At 37.8% G+C, this 13,977-nt stretch overlaps 1 protein-coding gene across 1 annotated transcript in view; it reads left to right on the top strand.

Annotated features, from left to right (window-relative positions):
• Nucleotides 1–13,977, top strand: part of CPXM2 (carboxypeptidase X, M14 family member 2) — a 78,940-nt gene that overhangs the window by 43,904 nt on the left and 21,059 nt on the right. The window contains exons 4-6 of the mRNA XM_009475751.2: nucleotides 3,648–3,732; nucleotides 4,271–4,421; nucleotides 12,467–12,555. Coding sequence (XP_009474026.1) covers nucleotides 3,648–3,732; nucleotides 4,271–4,421; nucleotides 12,467–12,555 — 325 coding nt within the window. The remainder of the gene's footprint in view (nucleotides 1–3,647; nucleotides 3,733–4,270; nucleotides 4,422–12,466; nucleotides 12,556–13,977) is intronic.

Raw genomic sequence — 13,977 nt, 5'->3', positions numbered from 1 at the left:
TTCCCTCAAAGCTTTAGATTTCTGTGTCTACATGAATAAACTGAGCACCATGTATGTATTAAACTCTGCAATTCCAGGAAGCACTGTGCTTACTGTAAACAGACTAGCTGTTGATTCGAGCATGTGCAACACATCCATCTGCTTCCTAGAAGCATCAGACCTCCTGTGCTGCACATGTGTAGAAAATCTGCGGGTTTAGTATGTGAATGCTCTTCTGCTGGTCTGTATCTGTAGAAATACCTGGGATTTGAAGATACTTAGCTGCCTGGTCAGAAGTGCTGTGCATTAGCTTCTGCTAGTTTTCCAGATACTCTGAACGCAGGAATGCATGCAGCATTCCCCTTCCCCACGACGGGGAATGTGATATCAAGGCAGAAGGTGCCATTTCTGAGGGGAATCTGACTTTACAGCAGCCTTCTTAATATTGACAGAAACTGTTTTTCTTAGGATGTTGGAAAAAAGGGAGAAGAATTTAAGCCCCTAGAGGTGGTTTTGCATTTAGTGCCAGTGGGAGAAGGATCTGGTCACCTGTGATGTTTTTATTCTGCATCTCCACAAATGCAAAGTGGATGCTTATTCCTTACAGGCAAGCACAGTTAATAAGGCGTAGTGTGTGACCTAATATATTATTCTGATTTATCTCCTCCCATGACCCTCTGTAGTCCTTCTGTGCAGCAAATGCACAAGACTGGACGTAGAATCATTCGTATTTTAATTGGCAGACTGCCTCTGAAAAACATGTTACTTGTTGTCACTCAAGATGGAATATGTGTACGGCTGATTAGTATACATTTTCTTTTGGGAGAAGTTTGAACCCTTGTAACTCTAGGGAGTGAGAATATTAAAATATGGTAAATAAAAGTCCTAGCTGGGAAATATTAGTGTAACAGCAACCTCTTCTCATGCCAGTAAAATGAGCCGGTTCTTTTAAAAACTTTGTGTATATACCATGATTTTCTTACAAAGTTCTCAATTATTCACAATATCCACTGTTATCTTGTTTTCATGTGGTTGTGATATTCTCTTTGAAAATTTTCTTTCAGGTGTAGAGTAATGAATATGGATGCATTGTGTTTCTTCTCCTAATCTTATTTGTGCAGTTGAAGTAAAAAAGTTTTGTAATACTCCAGAAGTATTGCTGTCTTTTCAGTTTGTAACATTGCCTCTTTTGGTCATTTACCCTGATTTTGAAAAATGTCCAAGAATATTAAAAAAAAGAAAAAAAGAAAATAAAAAACACCAAAAATCCCCACACCACCATTTTATGTGCACTGAAGAGGTACACTACCACCACCTCCCCCATTCAAACCCATGAGTTTTGCTCTCAAACTTGGTTTCTTTTTCATTGGGAAAAAGTTATTTTTCCTCTTCCTGGAGTTTTGATGTTGCCCAGATTCCTAATTTCAGTCTTTGCTAGATGTAAATCTGTGTTCCTTCAACTTGTGGTCGCAGTGAAATTTTCTGGTGCAACTGCCAGGTTATTGCAGAAGTTGAGGGAAGAAAGTGAAGTTCTTTATAAAAAAATTCTACTAACTCTTGTAATGTCCTGAAGTCACTGTCTGTTTTGTCATATATCATTTTACAGCCACGAAGTCTTGAGATGCCAGCATGGCACTTCACAGATCTCCGGCAAATCCCCTACCCCAGGAGATCTTCCGCTGACAGGCAGACAATTTGTATTTTCAGAAGGCTGCTAACTTCTTAGTTGTTTAACCAATGTTGAGGTAGTGTGTTCGTTACAGGTGATAGATATATTCATCTTTTCAATGCAATAATAAAAAGTTCAGTCTGCTTGGCAATAGTCAAGATTTTTCCATTTCAAGTAACATGAATGGCAATATCTATTCATTGAAGACGACTGGTGAAAGATTTGCAAAAGACTAGTTTAGCGTGTAAAACAGAGCTGGGTTTGTTCAGTGGGTTTTTTTCAAAATCCCATGATATCTCACCTTTGACTTTTGGGGGTATTAGTATACTACATACAGAAGTGCTTTTCAAAATCCCACTAAACGCTTATCCGATCTTTGGTTTTAGGCATCACTGTAAGCCTGGACATCAGTTTGAATCTTTTGTGTCAGTGGGACCGCTGTTACTCAGAAAATGGAATAGCAGATGGAAACCTAAAGTTATACATTTTCTGCTGCCGTGCATTGACTTAGGCATTGAATATCTTTCACTATTTTGTGAAAGAAGAAGCTGAGTGAATTTGTGCTGATCTTGTGGCTGATGAATTTGCTCTTGTTCCACCCCTGCCTCTTTTTTGGTCTTCACTAGAAGCCTGACTCTCTTATAGTGAATATATAAAGGCTAGTTTGTCCCTTTAAATGTAAACACAGTGAAGTCAAGGTGTGTGTTCATAGGTAGTTTGCTCATATTATTTGTTGATTTTAAAAGAAAGAAAAGCAAACAAAGTTATACTTGTATGGATGCAGTACAAGGGGAAGCTTTTCTTAGGTGTGTCTGTCCTTCCAGGTATTCCCTTATCTCCGATCCATATGCTCTGATGCTTCTCCCATAACTTCCCAAATCGCCCCTATTCTTCTTTCTAATCCCAAGATCTTTCCTTTGGTTTCAGTCCCAGAAATCTGACTGTGGAATTTAGCTAAGAACCCGTGTTCAAGTATGACTGCTCTAGAGGACTGTTGGTTACGCACAATCAGTTTATATAAGTGAAAATATAATTTAATCATCCTGGACTGACTTTACAGTACAAAGATACCTCCGAGCCACAACTCTCCTCCCAGTCACTGCCAGGAAGGTGTTAGGGAAAAAAATAAATTACTGCTGCCCTTTCAGACCAACAGATATGACAGGAGAGTCAGGGCACTACCCTCTCCATAGCCGTATACACATTACCATGGGGAATGCCCAGATGCTGTAAAGGCTACATGGCTTTAACTCCACTCAGAATATAGGAAGCAGTATTTTATTTCTCCTCATACTCTTCTTTAGCTAAATACAGAGAAGGCATAATTCAAGTACAAATGAAGATTTTGCTTTTTTAGATTAAAGGGGATTTTGCCATAAATCAGATAACAGGCCACTAGAAAGATCAGGCTACTGAAGATTGATCTCGATATTGTAGTAGCGCACTAGTACTGTGATCAATTGGACTCTGCTGTGCAGAGACAGAATGGTCTCTTTTTTCCTATCTATTGCTAATAAATACAAGAATGACTGCAGGGTCCAGTCATTCTTGTATTGGAAGAAATGGAAATTTTGCTGGCTGAAATTCACAGGCTCTTCATCCTAGAGGATTTATTACTTTTTTCCATCCTCTCTGATAATAACAGCAGAAATAATAAATGTCCTGTAGCTGACAAGGTAAGACTTTTGAACACTGGATGTGTCTGTTCTAGATAAGCCGTTTATCCTGAACTCTGCATATAAAAGGAAAGGAGAGCAGTAATCCCTCACCTCCTAAAATCCCAGAATATTATCTTGGTTTTTTGCTTCTACGTGCTAAGGTTTTTTAATTATCTATTGAATTTAGATATTCATGTCACTTTTTCCGCCAAGTGTTGATGTGACTTTGCCAAGTGGGATTTCCATTGCTAGCAGTCTTACAAGCTTTATTACATTAAACACAATTTGCAGTCATTCTAAATGATGAAAAAATAACTTAGATACTCTTTGTCTTTTTCAAGGAGTAACTGGGTGACCTCTTACAGAGTATTGGTGAGCAATGACAGTCATGCATGGACTGCTGTCAGAAATGAGTCTGGAGACGTGGTGAGTATCACGAAACAGATGTTTTATGAAGAAGAGTAGAGGTGGGAAAGTAAGGGCTGTCCACATGGAGTTTTCATTTGCCAGATTAGTCAGTGTAAGACTACAAGGCAACATCTCTCAGTGATCCCATTAATTTTAAGTACAAATCACATAATACAGAGAGGGACCCAGAATATCCTATGTGGCAAATCTGCATGTGTCTGCCTACAGATGTGAATGCCACCCTGGCAGTGGTCTTGCCTATGATGAGATATGTTTCTTGTTGCATGGCCCGTGCAAGGGTTAGCATCAGTCTGCTGATCCCTGAGGACCTCGTGCCCATGAGGTGCCTGTTGCCAGAGAGAAGGTGTGGAGCTCTGGCTCCTTTGCCCCTCTCTGAAGGGCATGGGGGGATTGTGCTCTTTGAAGAGCAGTTCTGGCCTGAACCACCATCAACCTGGGGCTGCACCAGGTGACTTTATTTGTTTCTATTACCAAAAGTACTAAAAGACTTTTTGAAGAACTGATCTTGCCATTTTCCTATGTTCGGCCTGCATAGATTTTTGAAGGAAACAGTGAGAAAGAGATCCCAGTTCTCAATATGTTGCCGGTGCCTCTGGTTGCACGTTATATCCGTATAAATCCTCGGTCCTGGTTCGAAGAAGGTAGCATCTGTATGAGACTGGAAATCTTAGGGTGTCCTTTGCCAGGTAAGAGTCTTTCTCAATTCATGTTGACATGGCTGCCTGTGCCTAGACTCAGAAATTTTATTTCCTTTGGACATCTTTGCTTTTGATATAATACCTGTCTTTAGTGAGTAGAGATACACAAAAAGAAACAAAAATATCTGTCGAGATACATGGACAGTATCAGGATAACTCTTCAAATGCAACCACATAGTACCTATAAGTGGCTTTATTAGTAAAACAAGATTGCATGGATGATCTAACAAGATTTTCTCTGTTGTTTGGGCTGAAGTGCAGTGCAATTAATCTTACTGAGTGCACATGTACTAGGGAGGCAATAGGATTTATATCGGGACAGTCACTTGTAGATGTCTTAAGCTTCTAAGGTAAGAAAGAACCATTAAAATTATGTAGTCTGATTTTTTAATCTTTTTTTATTTCATTGTACAGGCCGTAGGACTTCCCTGAATTAATTTGCAGGCAAATACTGTGACTGAACTAATGCTTATCTTGTAGGGGGGAGGGAGGGGAGTTGGGGATGTAAAGAATTTCTAGCAAATTTACAGTGTTATCAAATCCCGTATGATCCCTGGTAAATCTCAGGTGAAGGTAAATGGTCCTGTCCTTGGTAAAGACTGTGGAAAAGGCACGACCTGATGTTTAGCACAAGCTTCAGGTGTTAGCTGTTTCTCTTATCATATGAGTGCTAAATACAATTAAGGTTTTTGCTAAACAATGTATACAAAGTGAAACCTTATACAAGACCACTTAAAAAAAAGCATTCTATACGGCAAATTATGGCAAAGCCATATTTCTGTTAAGCACATTGAAAATAGTGTCATGGTGGATTTGTGTCTTCATATGTGTGTATATATATATAAATATTTGAAAAACTATTTGTTCGAACCTTTCCTAAGTTGCCTATTACTCATTCCACATCTTACAACTGCTTTTTTTTTCTCTTTGATCTTAAATTCTGGCACCTTGGGGATAGCTCTCTCTTTTTTTTGCAGGGGACTATGAATAGTATTTTCAGAAATACTAGAGCCAGAAAGAGAACTGCCTTTCCAGGGCCTATTGTTACTGCTTTAACTGCTCCTGCTGCTGTTCAGAGACTTGCTGCCTACAATTCCACTGTTGATGTAGGGTCTTCACATTGCAAGCAGAGGTAGCTTGATTTTTGTCCTTTAGATGTTTAAATACTCATGGAAAAAAACAATCTGGGGCACAGAAGGGGTAATTCTCTGACAAAGAGAAGTATGGGGCAAGTATTGTCATAAAACAACATCTGTAGGTGTATTACCATGAAGCAGTGAAAGTTAGCAGCACTTAGACAACTGCTTTTCTGGGGGTAACAAATGCATCCTGGACTGGAATGGCAATGACCAGGGATGTCCTGTTGTAACTGAATATTCATGGTTTCAGTAGGATTCTCATTTATTTCAGCTATGGGTTTAGAAGACTCCAGCTCTGTGGGTTGCTTGTTTCCCGCTGTACCTTTTACCCTGGAGGGGCAATTCCAGAGCCAGTATTTCCCCTCAGCTCTTGAAAGGGCTGTCGAAGAGCAGTGATCTAATCCAAATTCCTATGCAGGTTTGCAGAGGATCCACTCTATAACACAGGGTGTGAGGCTGAAGGAAAAGTCTAGCCTTTGTCAGCACCGTGCCTTTACTGGCATGCAGGACACACATGGAGGTCTCCAGGGAGTAACAGAGATGACACTCAAGCCATTTTGGAGAACGATTTGTAGGGAATTTCTCACAATCCTTTTCAGTTCTGTAAACCGGTACTTAAAGAGGAAAGAGCAAAAATGTCGATATTTGGAAAGGTGATTTTTTATTATGTACACCAGATTTTTATTAGGTATACACCCATACAGGGCCAGATGCTGTTTTGCAGTGTTAGCATTTGTCATCCTAAAGCGTCAGGGGGCTGTATCAGTGGGTGGAGGTGTTACGGAGGTAAGAACATATCTGCGCTTCCACCACTGTTGCAATGAGTGCTGTTGCTGCTTGTTGCGGGTCTTGGATGGGCATAGAAACAGCATCAGTGCTTCTTCATGGTAGTTATTTATTGAGTTAATTGCCTGCAGTGGCTGATTCAGTTTATTCTTGAAGGAAAATACTAGAATCATTCATTGAGAAACACAATGGGAATGGGGTATGTTTATTCAAAATATAATTGGACTGAAAGAACTAATAGGTTTTGATAAGCTGCTGACCCATCTTTTTAGCTCAGAAAGAACTGACGTTTCTTTCTTCTCGCTCATTTTATTCATGGCACGCAAGGCGCTCAAAACAAAGCTGTTCCCCAGGTTGCAGAGGCCTTTCCATGCACGTTTTCTTCCTGTGGGACGTGACTTATTTTTGCAGTTCCCTGTAACTGGATTCCTCACCCTTTGTTGGTGTCATCTTATTCCTTCCAAGTTAGATAACCGGCTGGTTTGGCCGTGGGTCCAGCATCTTTGATAACGCTGCTCTAATACACTGTATTGACTGTGTGACTAGAAATCAAGGGTTATTTTCTGACAGAGGTTTCCTCCATAAAACTGAGCAAGTCTCCTAAATTCATCAAAATCAGGAGGCGGAGCTCTGTCAGTTCATACACTTCTATCCATTCCAAAGCTTAAAGACCCATGAAAGAAGTTATGTGATGCTCAGTTTCCTTGAATACCTGGTGTGGTTTTGATTATATTTGCACCCTGAGTGTGAACATACAAGAAATCAAGTTGTCAGGAGGAGCAGTTTGGTTGCGTTTTAGAGCTCCCACGCACTGTGTCCTCCTGAGGCAATGGCAATGCGCGGGCAGATGGGGCGTAGGGAAATACCCCAAGAAAAAAAGGGGAGCTGAAGGGAAGTAAGTCATTTTTCATGACTGTGAATTTCTTTTCATGTCTTTTAAACTTGTAATGTTAGGTTTCATGTCTTTTTTAATCCCTGAATAAATTAAGCAATTTACATTCAGTCTGTACTCTATATCAGCTTTCCATCACGTAGGCTCACAAGGGAGGGTAAGAAAGGAATACCAGGTAAAGAAGAAACCTGAATGAGATATTAATATTCTAGGAAAGCTTGTTAGCACTGGCAGAATGTGATGGAAATGGTTAAAAACAGCTAGGACCCATTTCTGTGGGTAGGGCTCTGATAATAAAACCTGCTGCATATGCTAGGTGCACTAAAAGATGGACAAATTGTAAGACAACACTATTTAGATAATTGGAACAGAGAAGTTACCGACTATCTAATGGGCATTATATAAGATGATTGTAATTTTTATCAGTGACATGCTTATATATTATTCATAACATACATTTTTGGGGTATTGTAGGCTAGTTTTGACAAACAACCTTTTCTAGACTATTGCAGTAGCTTTATAAAAAAAAGCTGCGTTATCCAACTGTGTCAGTACCATCTTTCAGGCAACAGAAGTGATTTGCTGTTTCACCAAGGGAAAAACATTTAGCTGTGGAGGAAGGTGCCAGAAAATCCTACATGTAGCAGAGAATCAGTGCTGCCATTTCTCACTGGGGAAAAAGAGGACAAAAGCACCAGCATTTAATTCCCTCTCCAGTTTCCAAAAATGTTAGTATTTACATAGATGTAGACTGACACGCACAATCTTTTGCAGTTGCCTCAGAGGGATGGATGTACTTTCTTTGCCTGTTCTTTCTCAAACCTAAGGAAAATCAAAAAGAAAATGCATATGATCAAAAGTACCCAGAGATAGGAGAGAGAAAATTAGCTGAGCTCTTCATGCATTTATTTATACTGTAGAGTATTCAAGGCAATAGGCAATTATTTTAATGGAATAAATTTTGTGATTAAATTTAATTTTTAATAATTCTTATATAGAAAACTATCATTGGTATCATGATTATGCCATCACTTTCAACCCAAGATAAAAGATGAACTACTCTGTAATGGAGTACTGTGTTTTGCAGTGGATGCATCCTTCAGTCCTATTTTCATTCCTTGGCTCTTCTTGCTAGTCTACGTGGTTAAGCCTTGTAGTGGGCTCATTTTGTATAAAACTGTAACTTTCTACAACTGTCTTTGGTTATAAGTGATGGTGTATACAGCAGTACTAAATTCAGTGAACTACTTGTAAGAGTAAATTTTTGCTTGGAGTGACAGTCTGTCCTTGTGTTCTGCTTTTATCATTGCAAAGCTAAAACTTAATCTTGGGCAATTTAAAACTTTTTTGGGAATTTGCCTGAGCAAAGACTGAATAAAAATGAGACCAAATTCAATAGTTCTCCTGGGAAAGGCCAATGTATTATGTTTCTCCATACTCATCAAGACAAATGTGTAACATCCTCCAGAAATGCAGTGGGTGTCATTAAAAGGTTTTCTTTCCTATTTTATTTGTGAAATGAAGTGTTTACTATTCTGAAGAAGTATTAACAATCCTCAGAATTACCATTATTATTGAATCAAACTGTAGGAAATCATTAGAAAGATCAAATGTTGGTAGAAAAGCTTCAAGAAGCAACTACTACAGGTTAGGAGTTTGGGTTTTCTCTTACCCGTTATTATCATTCATTATGCTTAACTGGAATTAGTTATTTGATATTTGACTATACATCAACATATATAGAAAAGAAGCCATCTATAGTCAAAGAATATAATTTCATTGCTGATTTAATGTGTGATGCTAATGCTCACGACTGTCATGAAATAGATCATGTGGAAAAAAACTTACAATCATCTGATATGTCTGCCAGCAGATTTTTTCAGGATTACATGTGTGCTGTCTGCGACATGTTCAATTTTGTGAAGACAAGTCAAATTCACTTATATTACACGGAAATGAAAAAAAATCAGTCATTTGCAAACTGGCATGTTGAGGTTTTTAAGGCAGTCTAAAGGATTTAGACTAGAATATTCTTTTTATTAAAAACTAATCTAAATCACTTGGATTGACTTCATTATCTTGTCCATGCGGAGCACCGTATGAGCACCACTTCTGACTTTGCAAGCTCCATCAGTATGATACCATACAACTCACTGTAGGGCTTCTGTGAGAATGAAGCATCTGTACAAATCGTGTTGGGAATGGATGCAAGTTTTACTCACTAAATGAGAGCATTTTGATAACACTGTTTTCTGAGTGTTGATTTCATCTTCAAGTCATTGCAAAGCTCACTTCATACCTTTCCAGTGCCAGTTAAAAGAACACTGAAAACTAAAGGAGGAAAAAAAGACCAACACACATTGTTGGTAGCATAATAACTGGAAAACCACTGGAAACATTGGACTCCGTTGCTTGAGGTGCTGTGTAGAGCTGTAATATAACAGAAAATCCCTTCTATATGTCAAACTGCTGAGCAATCGGTCCTCTCTGGTGCTTTTTATGGGCAGTCCCCAGAGCTCTCGTGCTGGAAAGTAGTTGGGCATTTTGGAGCTTCCTAGTCACTTGTCCATCTTTACAAAGAATAGAAGTATGAAGGTAACAAACTTAATTAACATTACTGGTAATATAAAGATAGATTAGTGGTAGAAAAAACTAATGTAGTCCTCTGTATAAATAAGACTGCCGTATGTTTGCAGGATCTTTTCTCCTTGGAAGAAAGAGAGACTGTCTGAGGTAGTGCCATGAATAAATGAGTGTATTTCAATTCTAATTCTTCTGTGGTTTGAGTTTCTTAGTCTCTTATTCTCTGTTTTATTAAAGAAAATAATTTTTGCCAAAGTGGACCTAACCAGCTGTGCACAAGACTTGTATGCTTTTCTACATTTTAGCTTTTAATTTTCTAATCTGTATTCCTGCTGCAGCAGAAATCCGGTGATCCAAGTGGACTCACAGTAGAGCCTGGCAAAATATGCGTGTTAATTCTCTAGGGAGCTGTCAAATTGTGCACTGTTTTTGAGGAAGGACCAGAGATACAATCATTCTCACTGTACAATTTTTTCAAGTTTCCACCAGCTCTACAGCATTCACAGTCATTCCCATGATATTAATGTTTGATGTATGGAAAAAGTGCCAGACTTTGAAAGGAATGGGATTAAAGTATTAGGAAAAAATATTATCATTTGCTGTATATTTTGGCTTGTGGTGATAGAGAAAGCGTTCAACATCCTGGCAGCTTTGTGATGTTTGTTTTTTATATTTTTACAACAGAGGGATATTTTTGCAATAGTGAAGATATTCTGTGTGGCATTAAACACGTCAACTCTTTCTAGAAGAAGTGGTTTTTTATGATTTCCATTTCTGAGTCATCAATAAATCAATGAATAATTTCTATGAATTAACATGGGTTGACCTTTAAGGGTTTGGCATTCCAGAGTCATCTGCAGGGTTAGGGCAGCATCATTGCTGTCAGTGGACTTGCATCAATTTAGCCTGCAGTTAGGTTGGAAAGACCTAAAAATGCAGGTGAATTATGTGAAACTTAACCCTTTGGATTCTTCAAAACTTTTTTTTTTTTAATAAGCAAAGAAATCTTGTTTCTTCACTTGCTTAGGCTCTATTTCAAATCCATTTCCAGGTGGTCTTGTTATAGAATAAGTTCTCACTGGAAAGGAGAGACTGCATTGAACAACCAGATTTTGTTGAGGCAAGATGGTTTGTTGACATTTTTCAGTCATATTTGTAGAGTCAGCATTCAACTGACCTTCCACTATTTGTGCTGTAGATTAGGGAATGGAAGTGGAGACATGCATGTGAATGAAGAGTAAAGAAGTGGTAGAGAACATGGGTAATGTTACAGGGAAGCTTAATGGAACTTGCATGTTGCATTTAATAAATAACTTAAATAACTCAAAATTTGCTTTCCTTCCACATAAGAAAAAAACCCAAATACTTTTAGAATTTTATGGAATAACAAATTTGAGAATTTAGAGGTTTTAATGTCAGAAGTATGAAGCTTAAAAATGTGAAGTTATAAGGTATTTTGAAGTGTTTTGAGTTTTCCATAATTTCATTAAGTGTTTGCTGTTGCAGGATAGTATCTATGTATTCTTCCTACTAATAATTATGCTTTTTTTCCCCCAAAAAACCCACAACTGATAGGTGATACTGTTTAAAAAAATAATTTTTCTTCTCTAGAGACTGTCTTTTGACTGTGTCGCAATAAGACAGGATGATATTTAGGCTTTCATACTTGGCTTTTTTTCCAATAATTTTAAACCAAATGAAGATGATTTTGTGTGAAGGGAAACAATTTTTCATAACAGCCTGGCAGCTAGTGGTTTGGCAAACGATTACTCAAAGCTCCAGACATCCCAGATATGGCAAATTAAGGAATGTGTCCAATGTTTTCCAAATAAACTTGTTTATCTTTAAAAATAAATCATAATAGTTTAGGCTAGGAGCACATATATCAGGAAATATAAAGCTGAGCTCTAACAGTCTTGGCCTGTTTTTTTTCCAGGTGAATGTCCTGGAAAATCAAGGAAACAAAGGGTTTTCTTCTATCCACATATTCTCCTTTGATACTTCAAAACACACAAACCATAAATTATATCCATATAGAAATTAATATGCTAATTTTAAAGTAACAAAGACCTCTGTCTTCCACAAAAAATGTTTAGGAGAATAATCAGGAATCTTTAATACACACAGTAGATCCTTTCTGTGTTTTGCAAGCAGTGCGTAGGTTCTGGAAATACTCATCAAGAAAACTAAAGGATAATTCCTTGTAATAGCAAATTAATCAAATAGAAAACATTTACTGGGGCTTTTTCCTCTGATGTGATTTTTTTTTTTTCCCCCCACTCTTTTGTCTTGCATCTGACTCATCACTTTCCAGTGTCTTTTGCCCTCTTCTGTAGCCTTAGGATGCCCTTCTGCTTTTCTGCTGGAGTTTAGTTGTTCGTGCAGAGTAGCTGTCTAGCAAGCCGATGCCTGCTGCCTCCTTGCTTCTGTTTGGATCTATCTCAGCTGATTTGTGCAGTAATTAGAAAGATTTCAAATTTGTTGTTTCTTTGAGTTTTGCTTTTGAAAACCTGTTTTAAACACATATAGGACAGTGGAATTCAGATTTCCACGTTCCTTGCATGCGTTATGGCTAAGCATCTTTATATTTGAAATTTATAAGCACATGAAAATTCTTTTATTTCTTTTCTCAGACCCAAATAATTATTACCACAGAAGAAATGAAATGACAACCACAGACAATCTTGACTTTAAGCATCACAACTACAAGGAAATGAGGCAGGTAGGCAAAGAGGCTGGTGTGTGACCTCCTGGACATGGAGGGTGGATGGGTGCAGGTCTTCGAGCTCTTATGGAATCTGAATTCTACCTGTTAAAAATATTAAACAGTCTCTGCAATCGATTTAAAATATCTTTTTTTTTTTCTGTTTTAATCTATTAAAAGCAGCAATCTATTAAAATCCCAAAGTTTTAATTTGCACGTCATCTGACCTGAAACAGTGACACGACATGACAGAGGGAGTATTTACACATAAAGTGCTGTCTTTTTTCTCCCATGTATATTTGAGTGGTGAATGTTACAGTGGTTTCTCCTTTCAGATTTGACCCTGACTTAGCCATCAGAATTCTCCCATATTTCAGTGGTTTTGAATAATTAGAATAAAAAAATAAAATAAAATAAAGAATAAAAAAAATCCTGTTAGTGTAATTTTAAATCTACCAGACTCGTTAATCTCGTTCGTCTAACTTCAAACAGGCAACCTTGTTGTTGTTGTTGTTTTTAATCTTGCATATCACCACAGACACAGGTGTGCATTGTGCTAAAGAAATATTTCTGCCCTCTTTCTCTTCAAATATAAAGATAATATGTTTGGACTTGAAGTGTGTGAATCATTTGCTGTGTGCTGAATTTTCAGTGTATTTATACTGCATGAATCACTATTCATTTTTATTGAGCAATTGTGTACTGAGTCACACATTTATTTCGGTGGAGATTTCATGGCCTATATTTCTTAGCACAAAGATTAGACAAGTAGAAACTCAATTGGCATAATTACTGTCAAAAACAATAAAATAAAGTGTATTTTAGATTCTCATTGCAGAAAGACAGGTTGGACAGGTTAGAAATATCTTGGGGAAAAAAATGCAGCTTTAAAATAGAATGTTTTCCCTTTTCTCATAGACACAGAAAAGTTGCGACTGTGGCTGAGAGCTGGTCACTTGTGAACTGTCTTTGACTGTGCTCTCCCAAGTGCTGGTTTTCCGTATGTCAAAATACAAATTTTATTTAGAGCTTATTGGATTCTAGTTGGGTTCTGCTGCTGGTAGGAAGAAGATTGTGGGTTGGGTTTGCAATAAGTCTTATATCCCCAAAACTATTCTTAGAACTTAATAATTTCTTTCTTGAGTGTAAAGTAGAACAGTAGTTGTCAATCTCCAGAGTCAACTTATTTTTTTAAAAAATACTGTGCGTTATTTGTCAGTTTTGTTAGCTGTTTCCCTGCCAGCCATCTTAGAAAAACACTGTTCTTTGAAGTTATTTATCATAAACACTGAAGAAAGAGGAGGAGTGTTCCCTGGGCCGTGTTTCGGAAGCATTACATTAATGGCAATATGTCAAGTATTTTTAAGAGTGAGGGATTTTCTTAGTGTCAGGCTATTTTAACTGAATGCTCTGTTTAGGAAGATGAAATTCATAGTACCA

Source organism: Nipponia nippon, unplaced genomic scaffold (assembly GCF_047370975.1).
Source record: "Nipponia nippon isolate SJK-2023a ecotype South Korea unplaced genomic scaffold, ASM4737097v1 scaffold_3, whole genome shotgun sequence".
Taxonomy (NCBI): domain Eukaryota; kingdom Metazoa; phylum Chordata; class Aves; order Pelecaniformes; family Threskiornithidae; genus Nipponia; species Nipponia nippon.
This window is presented reverse-complemented; position numbering and strand designations above follow the sequence as displayed.